Source organism: Amblyraja radiata, chromosome 10 (assembly GCF_010909765.2).
Source record: "Amblyraja radiata isolate CabotCenter1 chromosome 10, sAmbRad1.1.pri, whole genome shotgun sequence".
Classification (NCBI taxonomy): Eukaryota; Metazoa; Chordata; class Chondrichthyes; order Rajiformes; family Rajidae; genus Amblyraja; species Amblyraja radiata.
In genome coordinates this window covers 39,015,368-39,033,994 of record NC_045965.1, presented here as the reverse complement: position 1 = coordinate 39,033,994, position 18,627 = coordinate 39,015,368, and the positions used below count along the sequence as shown (strand labels likewise).

Below are 18,627 nucleotides of genomic sequence, written 5' to 3'. Positions count from 1 at the left end.
GAGTATATAGACAGATTTAGTTTTAAGTTTTTAGTTTTGGAGATGCAGCATGGAAACTGACCCTTCGGCCCACCAAGTCTACGCTAACCACTGACCAACTATTCATGCTAGTTCCACGTTACCCCACATTTCCACCTACTCTCTACACGCTTAGGCTAATTAACCTACAAACCCACACATGTTGGGATGTGTAGGAAAGTGAAGCACTTGAAGAAAACACGTGGGGTCACAGGGAAATGCGCAAACTCTGCACGAACAGTACCCAATGTCAAGATTGAGCCTGCATCTCTGGCGCTGGGGGGCAGCAGCTCTACCATGGGAATTATCTAAAAGAATTCAATGCGTTTCACGTCCTATTTCAGCAGTAATCCTCCAACCAATGTCAACACTAAGAAGAGTCAGAAGAGAAAGGTTTTTAAGAACGTTGGTGCTGTGGCTTCCAGCAGCGTAAATCTGATTATCTGGTTCTCTCATCACAATTTGTGATTTCTTGCTGAGCAGAGATTAGTTTCCACAGTTACTGCAGTTCAGCTTTAATATTCTGAGGATATGAAACATCCTAAATTAATGACTATTTAAAAAAAAGTGTTCTTTAGCACATACAGGATAAACATATGTTTTCTAGATGAGGTCTTAATTTAACAAAAGTGCCTACTTTTCCTTTCATAATGCTTATATTTTTCAAAAAGGCTTATAAAGTTATGATGTTATTGTTCTTCTAACCTTTTCTTTTAATTTCAGTAAATGAGTACCTGATGGATGACCAATGTTTGGTGAAGTTGCTTAAAGGTCTTTGTCTCAAACATTTGGACAGACAGTTGGAAGCAGAAGAGTACTTTAGTTGGATTCATACAAAGTAAGTAGAATTAAATGAAAGACTAATATAGTTTCAGAAAACGATTCCCAACTGTTGGCAGATTTAGTAAATGATCTTGCTGTGGATAAGAGCAGGAGCAAATCATTTAGAAGCTTAAGTTTGTATTGCCTTTCAACGAAAACATGGATTTCATATCTCCACAAGTTCAACGTAGTTTGAGTAACTTAGCAGGTCAGGCAGCATCTCTGGAGAACATGGATAGGTAATGTTGCGGGTCGGTCCTTAGATTAAGTGTTGGGGAGTGGGGAGTGGGGGGGGGGGGAGGAGGTGGGTAGAAAGCTAGAAGAGAGGCTGGGGCTGGCTTGTCAAAGCCTGGCAAATGATAGATGGATATAGGTGAGGGTGGGGTTTGATAGGCAGATGATTGTACAAAGGCCAGAGATGACCAGAGAAAAAGTGTGAGATAAGGATGGAAGAGGTGCAAATTGCGAAGCCAGAAGAAGGAATTACAGGTGGAAGGAGATGGGGAAGGGGAGACATGGGTACAAATCCAGGTCTTCTTCTTTTCGTGTCTTTGAAGCTGGTTGACTATATGACAGTTTCCCATTCCTTTACAGTCCTTTGCGTTTTTATTGAACACTGCAAGATCCTTTGGGCTGCACTGGTTGGGTAGTAGGGGGCAGACAAGGCAGTTCTGCATTGTATGGTCCTCTTCTCCACATTCACAGGTGGTTTGGCCAGTTTCATAGCCCCATCTGGCCATGGCCGCTTTTGATCGCCCTGTTCCTGTTCTCAGGCGGTTGAGCGTCTTCCACTGGACCCATGGTGCTTCTGAGCCCGGAGGGAGGGCTTCAGAAGGAGGGATACCCATGTCAGTAGGAGGGGGGTCGTCCTCAAGCCTTTTTGTCCATAGTTGGAGTCTGGTTTCTTCCCGTGATGCTATTAGGGGCTGGACATGGCTGAGAAAGCTTCTCCTGGACTTCAGCCGTTGGGCCGGGGGTACACGTCCATAGAGGAGGTGGCGTTCATCACTGGTGGCCTTGGTCATCTCTACTCGGCTGGCGACTTCCCGTCTCACATCAGCAGGGGCAATGCCAGCGAGGAGGTGCAGGTTGTTTATGTTGGTGGGCTTCAAGCTGCCAGTGATTGAGTGGCAGGTGTTATTCAACGCTGGGTCTAGTTTCTTGGCATGGGATGATCTCTCCCAAACAGGATACGTATACTCCACAGAGGAGTAGTACAGGGCCAGAGCAGTAGATCTTAATGTGTGTGCTGTGGCTCCCCATTTGGAGTTGGTCAGCTTCCGGAGGATGTTATTTCGGGAGTTAACTTTCAATTTGGTGTTTTTGACGTGTTCCTTATAGGAGAGAGTGCGATCCAGTGTTACACCGAGGTAGGCAGGGTTGGTGCAGTGCCCAAGAGGTGTTCCAGACCATGTGATGTTAAAGGGTCTGTTTGCTTCCCGGTTCCTGAGATGGAACGAGCAGGCTTGGGTCTTCGCAGGGTTTGCGTGTAGGTGGTTGTGCTCGTAGTAGAGGTGTAGCTCATCTATGGCTGAGGTGAGATCCAGGTGGGGCACAGAGAAGAGTGGGGGGAAATGGGGGGCGGAGAGAAGGGCATTTTGTTTGTAGGTCACTTACCTGAAATTGGAGAATTCAATGTTCATACTGTTAAGGTATAGAAACAGGTGTTACATCTCCTGCAACTCCCCCTCTCACTCCTTTGTAGACCTTTCTGTCCTGTGTCTCCTCCATTGTCAGAGTGAGGCCCCCCCCCCCCGTAAATTCACCGCAAACCGCAATGTTCCAATCGATCCCGTTCCACAAAATCCCACTCGCAAGATGATTAAAATGGTCATTAATTTACGGGAATTAAACACTAAATTCCTTCCATTTGGCCTATAAATTCATGACAATGAGATTTTAAAATCATGTTATATTGTGAATTCTTGTGTGGATGTTATTTGGACACTTAGGCTATTTAAAAATATTAACCTTTTCTTAAGAAATGGATAGATGTTTAGATCCGTCCCGTTGTCGGCGTTAGAAGTCGATTTTTATTTTACTCCAGCAATTAAATTATCCAGCGATGTTTTAAATCTAGTAATTAGATCTAGTAATTGAATTTTGTAATGAGCTACAATGAAGTAACTAACTAATTATATGCTTTAATTTCAGGTCATCCAAGTAAGATTGTTTCATATTTGTTTCAGAATGCATCAATTTATAATAACTGAAAATTTCATTCAGTTCTCTTAATTTTTAAGAAACCTATGGGCTTTTGTCTGTCCTTGATCACAGCTTTTGAGTTAAGTCAATGGAAAAGCAATAGGGAACAAGATGCTAATTTCCAAGTATGAAAATGGCCATAACTCTTTTAATACTGAAGATGAAAGTGAATTAGGTGTCAAATTAAACTTCTTTTTATGCTTTATCTGATGGGATAAATTGCAGACTTGATTTTTAAAATCTCAAAATTTTGTAACATTGCTAGCTATTACAGAAAAAGTGCAGAAAAGATTCACCAGTATTGGCTTTAGTTACAAGGAGAGATTACTAGGACTCCAAAATGAGAGGGCATAGGTTTAAGCTGAGAGGGGAGGAATTTAAAGGGACCTGAAGAGCAGATTTTACACATAAGGTGGTAGTTATGAGCTGCCTGAGGAAGAAGATACAATTACAACATTGACAACCCCTTTGGATAAGTATTTGTGTAGGAAAAGGAACCTAATGCAGGCAAATGGGTTATGCACAGTCGGCATAGACTAGTTTGGTGGATGGGCACAATTATATGCTTTAAAGCTTAGATTGTACAAATATCAGGATCGGTGACACTAAGTTCTTTCATCAAACGTTACCCTTATTTTGAAATGGTTCCCATAGTAGAAATTTCCTATTTTAATCAGAAGGTTGATTCAGAAGAATAATTCCATATAACCTCTTTTGTCCCATTTATGGCTGTTAAACTCACATAGTGCTACTTGGAAAACAACTGAACAAAATAAAGTGTTATTTTCTGTGCATACCACAGAGGGGCACTGATGACTAATAAAGTTAAGCCTAGTGTCATGTCTGTTCTGCTCAGCATGTAAAATAATAGTGAACTTGAAAAAGAAAGCAGTGTGAGGATTATTGCAATTTATATCTTATTTGAACCTAACATTATTCTTTAAACTATTCATTTGCCTGCTATTTTCTTTTTTCAGCCAGCAATTGATCAAGTATGACCATTATCTGATTCCAAATGCTTTACTGGAACATGCATTGCTTTGCATGCAAGAAGGCAGGAATGATGAGGCAGTAAAATTTCTGGAAAGTGCAAAGTAAGAAAGTCTAATAAATATTTTATAGTAATATGAAAGTAAAAATCCCATTTATAACGCATTGAAAAGATATCACCAGAATATCAATATTTATTGATTTTCACACTGTTGCAAGTGTGACCTACCTCAGCAGGTTCATAGACAGAGAATACACATGGATATGCTCCTGTGAGATTGTCATAGATGGTGATCGCCAATTCTTATTGCATAAAGTTGGAGAGGCTGTTCCACTGGAGAAATGTGTTTGACATGAATGAAAATCAAAATATGTTAGAAAACTGAAAAAATAAAATAAAAAATGATGGAAATAATCAGCAAGTTAAAAAAACATCTGTTGGAAAAGAGAGACTTTGTCAGAACTGGCAAAGAGAGAAAACAAATTCGTTTTTGTTTGCAGAGGATGGGAGAGAATTGTTCATTTCATGAATCAATGCATTGAACAGTTTTGAATGTTCTTTAGAACAAGCCCTGTTCTGAGTAAAAAGAAAAATACAATATATAAAAATAAGGATTTTGAAACTGTTGATCCACTACCTGTGGGTAAACTGATTTTAAATTGCTGAAAGTGACTTCTCAAACATGCTAAAATTCCAGAATGGTGAACCAGTTACACTGATATCGGGAAATTTACCCTGATTAAAGCAGCGCAGTCAAGTGGAGACCCAGGATCCATATCCACAATCTGAAATGTTGACACTTCAACAAAAACCATTGCAACCAACAGCAAGCACTTCTCTGATGCAATATTGAACTGATGTTTCTTATTTGTTTGAGACCCATATATCTGGATGTAATTAGTAAAGAACTTAATCTTTCTCAGATATATAGATATTATAATTACTCTAACAAATCATGTATAGATGTATTGTTTTGTGAGACATGTAGATGATGTTACTGCCTACACTTGATACAGGTGAAAGCAAGATTAATTTTGAGCACCATTAATTTGTTATGAATGAAGAAGCCTGTGGAACAGGCTTCTGTAATTTAAATGCTGTAATTTAAACTTTTCATGAATCGCAAGTATTATGTTGTTCCAATCGGCAGATCTCATTTTATAGTGTAATTTACAGGAAAATAGTAAAGACTTTAATCAAAAATGATTCTACATTACCAAAAGTATTTTTGAGTTGCACTTCAAGCACAAAGCTGCCACTGTGATTTGCGCACTGTCAGGATGTTGTTGCAAAATAGATCTCTATTTTATCACATTTGTTCAACTGGAAAATTATAGATCTTTAGATAAATGCATTATGATTATTCAAATAATCTGAAGGATTCACATCATGTTACTTTTTTTTCAGGCAAAATTACAAGAATTATTCAATGGAATCAAGAACACATTTTCGAATCCAAGCTGCTCTTCTCAAATTGAAATCTCTCACACAAAATGGAAGTAAATTATTGCCTTCTACTCTATAGGACATATTTGAATTACCCTGACAAAACGCATCCAGGATCCACATTAACGGTGCATTACTGTCTTGGAGCATGGTACATCTTCCACTGCATTTACTGGTAATCTGTTGCAAACTTATTGTGGTGAAGAACAATTGCAACTGTGCTCTTAGGAACTATAAGCACAACTGGGTTTACACGGGTTCAGGGAAACAGTGAATTATTGGTTTAGAAATCTAAAGCACGATTATTTCTAGTTGAGTGTCTTCATTATTATAAATATATAAATACAGAATTTCATATGCAACCCTAATTGTATGAAAAATTGGATCAGTGGAAGGAATACCCACAGATGTAAATAACTTTTAAATATCTGAAAATTAATTACTACTCAAAATCCATGGTCATCCAAAGGCTACCTAACAATATCAATATTTATCTCAAGACATAAATGTCTTGCATTTAAATAGAGCTATTTTTCAATACTATTTTCTCAGTTACAAACGGCGTGTCCAACATGTTTAGCCCATTTCAACCAGGAGCAAGTCTTCGGTAAGTGGTTTGCACTCAATTAAAATCCATTTATAAAGTCATAGAGTCTTGCAGCGTGGAAACAGGTCCTTCGGCTGAACTTGCCCAGGTGTCCCACCTACCTGTGTTTAGCCCAGGGCCGGCCTTAGGAGGTGCGGGGCCCAATTGGGAAATTTTATCGTAGAAATATAAATAAATAATCATAATTGAGTCACGTGTCGTGAGTAATATGACAATTCGGGGGAGAGTTCCTTTCACAGCGTGTGGGGAATCTAGCCAAGGGTAAAGTTACGAGGAGGACAGGAGCGTTGAGAAGGAGAGGGTCGGCTTCATGCCAGTAACTCACTCACTCACCGCTGCCGCGGCGCTCCGGGCGCGGAGGTACCGCATTGTGGCCGGGGAGGGAAGCAGCTCGCGTGGCTACGAGCGGCCTCCATCGCCGGACAGCGGAACCGACTGCCATCTCAGCGCCTTCTGCCGGCACGCTCATCTCTGGCAGTACTCTCCGTCTGAACAGTGAGGGGGACCAGCTCAAGAGCAAAGATCATAGAGCGGAGTGGGTCAGCGGGTGATGGATAACATCACAGCGGGCGGTGGAGCTTACTCCTGTGTCAGCGCGAACAAGGCATCAATTGAGGTTATGCGCAGCGACTCTGGAGAGAAGACCCTTCTTCAGACTGGACTCTCGTCGGGGAGAGTACTTGTGATTGTCTGAAGAAGGATCTTGACCAGAACCGCAACCCTCTCCCCAGAGCCTCTGCCCGTCCCGCTGAGCCACCACAGACAGGGAGTTGAAGGTAGACACAGGGGGGTCCACCTTCAACTTCAGAGCCAAACAAAAAACACAGAGTGCTGGAGGAACTCAGCGGGCAAGGCAGCATCTGCGGAGGGAACATATCACTTATCAGGAGCCGCCACGGGCCAGGACTCTCCCCCCCCCTCCCCCCCCCAACAATAGAAAGGAACCGCAGATGCAGCCGTCACCGCTAAACGTCTAAGAATGAACTGTAGATGCTGGAAAATCGAGCATAGACGGAAAATGAACGCGGGATCCCCCTTGGGCGCGGGGCCCAATTTGGAAAAATCGGTCCAATTGGCCTAGGGCCGGCCCTGGTTTAGCCCATATCCTTCTAACCTGTCCTATCCATGTGCCTATCTAAATGTTTCTTAAATGTTACAATAGTACCTGCCTCAACTACCTCATCTGGCAGCTACCACCCTTTGCGTGAAAAAGTTACCCCTCAGATTCTTGTTGAATCTTTCCCCCCTCACCTTAAACCTATGTCCTCTGGTTCTCGATTCACCTACTCTGAGCAAGAGACATGTCTGAGACATATCAGTTACTATTGAAGGTGTTTGTATCATAATGTGAACAAAGCGATTGACAAGTGTGCGCAGAGAGGCAGCTTTTGATTTTATTTTTCAATTTTTTTGCTTAGAACAGGCTTTCATGGCAGTTGAAGAATTTATCTATTGCAATATATAATGAAAACTATAACTTGCTGATCTCCTTGCCAGCAGGCTAATCAAATTAGCACCAACACTTCCACTAAGTGGTGGCGCCTTAATTCCGGAAATCCTCTGCCTTCAACAACTTACCTGTGCATTGTTGGGTCAGTTGCAGAATAGAGAAAATGACAAAACAATGTGCAAAGGATTTTATATTCAGGGTTACTTTACTTAAAATCAGGTTAAAATAATAAAATGCTATCTGTGAATGTATCACATTAATCTAGGAATATATGCTATTTTCTCTCCATCCCATTTATATACAGACTTTTTGTTTTTACACTATCTGACTTACTATTCATTTAAATGTACTGTGGCATCTCTCTTCCAGAAAAATGTGGAAAGATTGTGATAAATATGGAAATATGTCAGGATGTCATCCTCACATCAGGATGAGAACTTCTCCAACCCCTGTGGTAATTATCTCCTGTTGGAGGCATAGAATTTAGGGCCAATAATGGGAAATATTTTGCAAGATTCCTTTCTGATCTGCACAGCCAAATGAAAGTAGTTCAGGAGATAGATCTCCCTGATCAAGTCTACTTTTATAACAAGGTTTACCTGTATGCAGTGATGTCGTTTCTTCTGAAAGGCTCATTGGCACTGGCAGTATATTCCAGAGGCTCAGCATTTTTGGGAGGAAAATTAAGAAAAAAGTAGCATATAATCTATTACCGTACCATATCTTCATAATTTAAATCCACATGCCCTATTTCCCTGTTGTCAAATTGAAATAACCTAATACGAGTCACACAATCCAGTCTTTTATTCTTTTTTAAGCAATTGCTGTTTGAGATACTTGATGCTTTAATCCTGTGATCATCATAACTAAAGTTCTCTAAACCATTGTTTATTCTTACTTAAAGTAGGTATATACCTACGAGACGGGTTGCAAATATAATCGAAGTATGGTATTTTTGTATTTATCAAAGTGAGTGATAACAATGCTCTACAAGAGACAGTTTTAACTTTTCCTAGTGTAAACCAATAACATGTCACAAACGGAAAGTAAAGTACTTTTCAATTGCTTCAATACAATTGTGGAGCCCAATCAATTCTACAATACCAATTGGATTTTTTCCCTTCAATACTTAATAGCCATGTGCAATTGAATAAGCTAACAGAGTTTTGTGTTCCAGCCAATTCTGATTGAATTCAGTATTAGACTCTCACTATATATTGTCCAACCAATAGTTGTAAAAATATGAGGAACATAATTTTTAAAGATAACATACAGGAAATACTATTATACTGAAGGATGGCTAATGTTGCTAAAATGTATTTAAGAAGCCAGGGAACCTCAAACCAGTGAACTTGACATCAGTAGGTAAGTTACTGGAGGGTATATTGAAGGTCTGTGGAATTCTCTGCCTCAGAGGGCGGTGGAGGCAGGTTCTCTGGATGCTTTCAAGAGAGAGCTATGTAGGGCTCTTAAAAATAGCAGAGTCAGGGGATATGGGGAAAAGGCAGTAACGGGGCACTGATTGGGGATGATCAGCCATGATCACATTGAATGGTGGTGCTGGCTCGAAGGGCCGAATGGCCTACTCCTGCACCTATTGTCTATTGGGTCAGGATCTATCCACATTTGTATAGGCAAGGGCAGATTAGGGATAGTCAGAAGATAGACACAAAATGCTGGAGTAACTCAGCGGGTCAGGCAGCATCCTGAAAAGGAATAGGTAACGTTTCGGGTCGTGCATGGGAAATGGCGTCTCGCTAATTTGATTTTTTTTTAATAGATCACCAAGAGGATTAATGAAAGCAGGATGGTGGACATTGTCTATTCACAAGGTCCCCCTTGGGAGGCTGGTTCAGAATGTTAGGTCCAAGGTGAGCTAGCCAATTGGTTTTGAAATTAGCTTAGTGGAAATAGGAAGATGATGACAGTGGAGTGGTGTTTTTCTCTGATTGGAGGCCAGTAGTGTGCTGCAGGGATCTGTGCTGGGTCCATTGTAGTTTGTTATCTGTATTAATGATTTGGATATCAATCGAGTTAACATGGTTGGTAAATTTGTTGCATGACACTAAAATTGGTGGTATAGTGGAAAGTGATGAATGCTATTTAAGTTTACAAAAGGATTTGGATCAGTTAGTGCAGTGGGCCAAGGGTTTTGTGTTCAAGAGGTGGGATATCATGTGCAGTTGTACAAGATGTTGGTGAGACAACATTTGGAATATTATGTTCAGTTCATTTGCCCTACTATAGGATGTAATTAAGCTAGAAAGCTGACAGGCATAACTAAGGTGAATGTTATTTTTTCTCAAGATAGAGGAGTCCAAGACTAGAGGGCATAGATTTAAAGTGGTAGGGGAAAGATTTACAGGTAATTTCTTCACACAGAGGATGTTGTGCATATAGAATGAGTTTCCAGAGGAAGGTAGCGATGGGTTCAATGGTGATGTTTAAAAGACATTAGGAAAGATACATGGATAAGAAAGATTTAGGTTTTGGACCAAATCCAGAGAAATAGGGCCTAAAAGATTATAAAAGATTATAAAACCTCGTTGCCATGATGGATGAATAGGGGCAAAGGGTTTGCTTCTGCACTCTGACCCTGACTCCAAGTACAAAAATATTTTTTTTAAGGACCAATAATTTTCTTGTAATTGGAAATTTATATTCACTTTCTGAAAACTGAAAGTGTTATTCCATAAAACCTGAATTTGAGAATTCCTAGGAGATTTCCACATCCAATTGACTTGGTAACTATATTGCACATTACATTGTTCAAGGCCAGAAGCAAATGTCTTTTTTTCAAAGTTTCTTTGTGCAAAGCGTTCTCACTTTCCATATGTTGAACGTGCAATATAAAGATAACTGCACGTGCTGCTGAATTGAGATAATTGGAATTGAAGGATACCATCAATCAAGTTGCTGTTAAAACAGGCAATGTTCCATACTAGACATGCATACTTTCATATTTATTTTTAATCTAATGCATTGATTTGTACGTAAACATTGGAAAAGTTTTCATTCATGCTACACGTTAGTCTGAAATATGTCAGTTCGTCATTAAGGGCTTCATGGGATTCATTCAATAATTATAGAATTTGTAAGTGAATATTTGACTTTTGACAGCTGATTATGTTCTGCTGGATTCAGGACAAAGGTACTGTTTCACATTGTTTAAACATTAAAAATTTTAATTTAGGTTTGTCATTCGTTTCATTAAGTTAACCATAATTAATGCAGTTTACATGCAAATTACTGATGCAGTGTCTGGGATTGATTTAGCATCTTTGACTGAGAAAGCATTACAAGGGATTTCAAATGGGCAACATCTGTTTATCGTTAACTGAGCAAAGTATGATATTACTGTAACAGCAGAGGTTTGAAAGTTTTTAAATAAGTTCTTAAAGGAGGATAGATAAGTTCCGGGGGGGGGTGGTGTTCTGAGTTGGCATCAATGGAAAAAGCAGATGCCAGTGATGGGGTAAAGAGACTGCAGAATGCCAGAGTTGCAGGAACATAGAATTCAAAGAGTGATGTTGAAGGATTGTAAGATATGGAGGGTTAAGCCAACAACCCCATTTGAGTATTTTAGTGGACCAGGAACTAATGAAGTTAGTGAGTAAAAGAATGATGGATGAATAGTAAGATTAAACGAGAACTTACCAGTTTGAAGTTTGATCTGTATTTTATGAGGAGTTACGATGAGGGATTACGTGAAGAACCCCGCCAGGACGCATGCGTGTCATTCTTCAAAGCAGCGGTGTGAAATCACAGATAACTGTAATGACTAAACATAGTAAGATTAGAGAAGAGGTACCAGTTAAGTATATGATCAGGGTGGGAGCGGAGGGCACGTAATCCCTCATCGTAACTCCTCATAAAATACAGATCAAACTTCAAACTGGTAAGTTCTCGTTTAATCTTACTATTTTACTTCGGAGTCACGTGAGTGACTACGTGAAGATTTTAAAGCTGTGATTTCATGCCGTGGAAACGAGTCCATGCATCACGTCTGCCTTGACTGTGGGAGGAATAGTGTTAACATAATTGCACATGATTCGTTATTGAAATCATAAAATTTATTAACACAAATTATAACCCCTTTTATGGGTTTATTTAATTTACAGAATTTTAAAAAAATTCTGCAAATGTTCCAGTTTTCATCACTGGTTTATTGTAAAATGTCTGGAAAGTTCTTTCCCCTGACCATCCTGCTGCTTCGAGGACTTGGTCCATGGGCACATCCAGTTGTACTGCTGCCGATGTAGCTGCAGCCCTGGTGGAATGAGATTTAAAAACGTTAGTATCCACCCCAGCCTGTGTCAGTACTTGTTTCAGCCATCTCGAGATGGTCTGGACCGTCACTCTTTTGTGAGGTTGCTTATGGCTGATCAGCAGTCCCTTCTCATTGCCTCTTAGGATTTTTGTTTTCTCCATGTATAGTGACAGCTGTCTAACTATGACCTCAGAGACGGTCATCTGCAGGGTATGACCTAAATTGGATATTGAGGCCTGCTGATCCCTGTCTGTTCTGTTTTACTAGTTCGTATAGGTGGAACGTAATATCGTCAGGTGAGGAGGTCATGTTGTGCAGTGACTGAACCCTCTGTGCCGTGACCAATGCCATTAACATGACTGTTTTTAAAGTTAGTCTGTGTAGGGACAGAGTAGATGCTGGAGACCAGTTCCTGAGTGCTTTCAGGACAATGCTTACATCCAAATTTGGGAGTACCTGGTTTTTGGGGGATTCGTATTAAATATTCCCCTCATGAGCTTAGTTACCAGAGGGTGAGTCCCTACCGTGTAACGCTCTGTCCCTTGCCATAGGTAAGTCGACAGGGCACATCTGGCGCTGTTGATGGCACTGTAGCTGAGCCCCTCATCATAGTGGAGGCCTGCCAGATATTCCAGAACAGATGGGATGTTCATATTTCTGTTGGTGATTTTGTTCTTATGACAGTATATTTCCCACTTCCTGATGTAGACCAGATATTGTTTTTTAGTTGATTCTCTTTGGGCCGCCGAGATGATGTTCGCTGTTCGGTCCGTTAGTCCCAGTTGTAGAAGTGGTGTTTTTAAACTCTACAAATTAACAGGTTCAAGCATTTATGGCATGGATGGCTATCCCGTCACGGGATGTAGTAGTAAATCTGGTCTATGTGGGATGGTAATACATGGTTCTAATACCATGTTTTGCACCACTGGGAACCATGGTTGTGTAGGCCAATCGGGTACTACCAAAATACCAGACGCAGAGTCTTGTTGTATTTTCCTTAATACCCGACTGATGAGGCAGAAAGGAGGGAATACGTAAATAAACAATTTCCCCCAATGCAGCGAAAATGCATCTGTTGCTGCTGCCCCAGGGTCTGGTTCCCATGAAACATAATTAGGTATCTGGTTGTTTAGTCTGGATGCGAATAGATCGATATCCGGTGTTCCATATTTTGCTGTAATGTCAGCAAATACCATTTTGTTTAACATCCATTCGGTGTTTTCATTAAATTTGCGTGACCTGGTGTCTGCCACTAAATTTAGTCTCCCTGGTAGGTAAGTGGCTGATATCCAAATATCTCTCTGGATGCACCATTGCCAAATTGAATTAGCGAGATTGTCACATTATATCGATTTGTTGCCACCCATGTGGTTGATGTATGCTACCACAGTGGTATTGTCTATTTGTAATCTAACATACTGGTGTTGTGATCCAGTACAATATGACTTTAGGCCATGGAATGTACCCAACATTTCCAAGTAGTTTATACCCAGTGTGAGTAAAAAGGATGCCTCCTGTGCTGTCCATCTACCTCCACAGCTGGTGATGGTATTGGTGGCTCCCCACCCAAGTGCACTGGCATCAGTTTGTAGTACCATAGAAGGGTTACTGACAATGATTGGGTTGGAACAAAGCCAGATGTTGTCTATCCACCATTTTAGTTCCGTTTTGGCTTGGATTGGTAGTCTCATAGGTCTGTCAAAGTGACCTGCATTGATTTTTAGAGCTTGTATTTTTGCTCTCTGTAAGTTTTGGTAATGTAGAGGTCCAAATTGTGTGGCTGGGAAAGCAGCCACGATTTTACCAATTACTTTTGCTACCAATCTGATGGATGGGTTTCTGATGTCAATGAGGTTATTGCAAACCTCTATTAAATCTCTTGCCTTTCCCTTTGGCAGTGTCACCGTCATGTGAACTGAGTCAATGGTGAATCCCAAGTAGTCCATAGTAGTGGACGGTGTTAGTTTAGATTTAACTGGATGGATGATAAATCCCAGTTTTCAAATAACTGTTTTGTGGCTGTTACAGTTTGTATGGCCAATTCCAAAGTTATGCCCACAATGAGTTTGTCATCTAAATATGCCATAACCATATGTTTACGTTTACGTAGAAATGCTAGGTCTGGTTTTAAGATTTTTGTGAACAGCCTGGGGGCTGATGATAGGCCATTTGGCAATGCTTTATATTGCCAGATTTGTCCCATCCAGTTGAATTTTAAGTAACATCTGTGGTCACCTCGTATGGGTACTGAATAGTAATCATCTTTTAAATCGATGCTGGCCATGAAGTAACCTTTGGAAATTAATTGTTTAGCAGTAACAAAGGTTTCCATTTTAAAGTGAATGTATTGAACAAATGTGTTCAATTTTGTCAGATCTATGATGATGCGACAACCACCATCTTTTTTGGTTTTGGTATAAATATTGGACACGAATTCTAATGGTTCGTGTTGAGTTATTTCAATTACACCTTTTATGTAAAGCCGCTCCAGTTCAGCTTGTGCTTCTGATTTTTCTTTATCAGAGAGCACGAACACTCGGTTCGGTATATGTTGAACTGGAGGGCTGTACTCGTGTATAAACTCTATTGTATATCCCTGGATACTGCTTAAGATGTAAGTATCGGTTGTAAGCATGCTCCATGCATTCAAAAACCAGTGTAGTCTCCCACCAACCTCCATGCTCTCCATATTATTTAGGGAACCAGACCCACCTACCTCCATTGTTACCAGTGGCAGGATTACTTCTTCCTGAAGTTCTTCCGTTGTTGTTGCGCTGGTGCTTGGTTTTTCGGGTTGGTTGGTGCTGTTGTTGGGGTTCCCCGCATCTTCCAAGAAGGCCGGCCTGGGCCATGGCCTAAAAAAGACTCATGTTTAAAATGCCGTGCCTTCGAGCTTTCACCAGTTCTGCTGGTGGGTGCGTAGGGATGCTGTCTTTGGCTGTAGTGGGTTTTTGCAGGTGTTCCTTTTATTAACCCCAAGGTTTTGGCTTCCTCATCAAGCTCTTTTACCTGCTTCGATAGGTTTCCTCCGAACAGGAGGATGGGTGGTTTTGTGGCCCCAGGTTTGCACAGTCCCGCGAATTTTGGGTTGAGTGTCGGCGGTATGTCACTTTTCCTGATGCTGTTTATTTCGTGCTGGGTGTTACAGAACAGTGCCAGCGCATCTTGTTGATCCTGGGACATATTCCTGTCATCCACTGTACGGGCAAATGCCGTTATTCCTGCGGTCAGCAATTTTAGTACTTTTTGTAATTTCACATCCATACTTCTGATCCCTGGTCCCATGTGTTTCCAGATACAGTTGTTGATAATTGGGACATTTAGGGAAATGCAGTTGCCCGGTGTCCAGTACAGCTTGCTCATGTAACTGGTTTAATGACATATAGTCAATACTGGCAGCAAGCTTTGGCTCCAGATTTTCCCCAGTCTGTTCTGGCTGTATGAAGTTTGCCACCATATCCAGCAAGTTCTCATTTTCTCGCACCCCATGCACACTTGTCTGTTCTTCCGCGGACCCCTCTTCCAGGTCAGCCCAGAACTGACCCACAGTGCTCCCCTCCGATGAGGTGGAGACACTGTGCAGCCCTTAAAAAGGTACTGCTGTGGGTTTGTCATAGGGCCCAGTGACCTGACTCCATCTCCCGGAGCCGGTCACGTTGGAGCAAATGCTCCACACACCGTTCCATTCGGGTCCAGCGCTCTCGGTCGCTGGCCGCCCGCGGTGTTTCAAAGTCGGTCTCCTCCGAGTCCACGACCTTGTTAGTTTTGTGTTTTGCCTTGCCGCCCGTCCGCGTGGATTTGGCCGGTGCGGCGGCTACACAGGGCACAGCTGATCCCACTACGGGTGATCTAAGTGCCGTCGGCTGCTCTTGCTGGCTGCCCGCTGCTCCGCGGTCCTCCCTCACCAGCTTTGTCGCAGCCCTCGTGTTCTTTGCTTTCTCCATTTCCCTTCTGTAGATGGGAAAAAGAACAAAAAAGATCGCAGAGTAAAACCTTACCTGCAAATAGTGGCTTTTTAAACTGCCGCCATGGGGGAACGCCCTTCCACCGCGTCTGACGTTTCGCAATGCGTGTAGCGATATGACACGCATGCGTCCTAGCGGGGTTCTTCACGTAGTCACTCACGTGACTCCGAAGTAAAATAGAACTTGCAATGGAGAAGAATATAGGATTGTTTAGTGAACTTAAGTGGAAGGAAGAAGGTCAGGCTGGAGAACAGTTAAAGTTGAAACTGGAAGTTACAGAATTACAGATGAAAATTTAAGCAACCAAAGAGGGTGTAGGAGGGGTACAGATTTCAAGAAGTTAGGAAGATTGTTATAAAGGCACATTTCTAAACCCTTCCGGGTAGTTCCCTGTAAGGGAATCCTGAGCTACTTATCTATAACTCCCTCTGCATCTACGTCAATCATTCAGAACATAATGTCCCCTATACAATATAAAGGGTGATGCCTGCAGTAACAGCAGGGATTCCCCACCATCAGGAAAAGCAGCCTTCAGCTTATTTGATTCACTCTACGTGAAATCTCGGCACAATGTTTGCAGCAAAAGCTGTAACGCCAGATGACACTCTAGCAGTAGTTCTGTAGATCTATGATACAATCCTAGTGTGTTATTTAAGTTTCTGTTTTTGGTGTCTCCCAGTGTGTGTGGGCGGCGCGACTCTCGTCAGCAGTGGCCTCTGCAGTCCGTCTGTGTTTTATTATTTTTTGACTCGTTTTTATGTAGTTTTTTGTAGGGGGGGGGGAACTTTAAAATCTTTCCACTGCACGGGAGACCCGACCTTTTCTTTGTCGGGTCTCCGTTGTCGTTGGGGTTGCAACGTGGAGCGGCCTCCAACAGGAACGACCTGGGGTTCCAGCTGCGGAGCTACCGACTACTCACTTCACCGTCACGGGGCTGGCCGAGTCTGGAGCGGGTGGAGCTGTGATGGACGCTGCTGCAACCCGACCCCCGGAGATTCGGAGGCTGCAACTGCGGGTTTGGCGGACGGCGGCACCGGGAGCCCGCGGGTCCCTGCTGGGAGACCGCTTTTCGGGGCTTCCGCAACGGCGACTTCTCCCGCCTGAGTTGCGGGGTTGAAGAGCACCTGGAGCGGGGCCTTACATCATCGCCCCGCGCGGCTTGGAATGGCCGCGGGACTTTGCGAGCGCACGCCGGGGGCTCTAACAACAAGACCCGGTGTGCGGCCTTGCATCACCCGGCGTGGCTTTAATGGCCGCTGGACAATCGCCATCGCCAGCCGGGGGCTTTGACTTTGACTGACTCTGACATCAGGGGGGGAGAGTGCAGTGGAGAGATACGTTTTTTTTGCCTTCCATCACAACGATGTGATGGATGTTTGTGTAAACTGTGTTGTGTCTTGGGTCTTTTTGTTTTGTAATGTATGGCTGCAGAAACGACATTTCGTTTGGACCTCAAGGGGTCCAAATGACAATAAATTGAATTGTATTGTATTGAAGGACCCAGAGTGTGATGCTTTTGAAACCAAGGGTGGGTAGTTGGGTGTTGGTGATGACCAGTGTTGTGACATGGATGTTACCACTTATTAGCCTATGCTGAATGTTGCCCAGGACTCACTGCATGCACTTAGCAGACTCGCTATAGCTTGACAATAATTTAAAAATAAAAAATTTCTGTGTGCTGGCCATGGTACATTGTGCCAGTTTTCTCCATTGTTATCCCTTAATTTTAGGCAAGTGTTAGAAGATTTCAAATGGTTCATGGACATGTGAGATAAGTTATTACAGCGTTATGGGAATATCAGAGAATAGTTATTACAGGGTTATGGGAATATAAGAGAATGGGACTGATGAGATTGTTCTATTGGGAACTAGCAATTACCTGTTAGCCTCCTTGTATGTCACAATGAGAACGTAAATTATTCACCAATGCTACTAATTTTGGGTGTTGTTCAGTCTTTTCAAATCCTTAGATTGGAAGAGACTGGACAAAGGATGGAATCCAGGTATGAAGAAATTAGTTCAGTGGGGCAATGGGGCTATCAGAGCAGTCCGGTTTGTGGATTTTAGATAAGTGATAGAAACAGACAGTCAAGAGTTGGAATACTTTCAGGTCTCCCAACACCTTTGTGGCCAGCAAGTAATTAACTAAATATATAGTTGAAAAAAATGACTTGTTACAGAAGAACTAATAAATTCTACTGATAAGAAAGGTGATATAGACCAAATGTTCTCTAGTACTATAACCATTTCTTATTCTATGAAAGCAGCACTGATTGGAACTTTGGTGAAAAAGCAGCTGGGAGAACCTGATTGAACATCCAGTGATACCTCACACTAACAGAATAGATTGCATTTATTAGAGGTTCCACATCGCTGGCCCAGCACACCACTGCACAGGAACCTCATAGTGTCCTAGGTCCAAACATTATCAGTTGCTTGATGAATGATCTTCCTTTTATCCATCAGAAGTGGGGATGTTCATTGATGATTGCATAATGATGAATTCCCCAGAAAATGAACCAGTCCATAAGTGCATGCAGTAAGTCCTGGGCAACATTCAGCATAGGCTAATAAGTGGTAACATCCATGTCACAACACTGGTCATCACCAACACCCAACCACCCACCCTTGGTATCAAAAGCATCACACTCTGGGTCCTTCACCATCCTGGGAGAAACCAAAAACAGAAACTTACTGTGGCTGCAAGAGGTTGAATAGTGAATGTAACTCCCCAAAGCATTTCCACCATCCATAAAGGGAAAAGGCAGCATGAATACGGTTAACCTGTCTTGATGAGTTTAGCTCGCAATCCAGCTTTATTGCTATTGCATTACCCTAAACATTCATTCCTTA

At 42.0% G+C, this 18,627-nt stretch overlaps 1 protein-coding gene across 1 annotated transcript in view; it reads left to right on the top strand.

The window, feature by feature from the left end:
* The window catches only part of ttc39a (tetratricopeptide repeat domain 39A), an 83,456-nt gene extending 77,446 nt beyond the window's left edge, over nucleotides 1-6,010 (top strand). The window contains exons 16-18 of the mRNA XM_033028582.1: nucleotides 742-856; nucleotides 4,023-4,139; nucleotides 5,444-6,010. Coding sequence (XP_032884473.1) covers nucleotides 742-856; nucleotides 4,023-4,139; nucleotides 5,444-5,561 — 350 coding nt within the window. The 3' untranslated portion in view covers nucleotides 5,562-6,010. The remainder of the gene's footprint in view (nucleotides 1-741; nucleotides 857-4,022; nucleotides 4,140-5,443) is intronic.
* The last annotated feature ends 12,617 nt before the right edge of the window (nucleotides 6,011-18,627 follow it).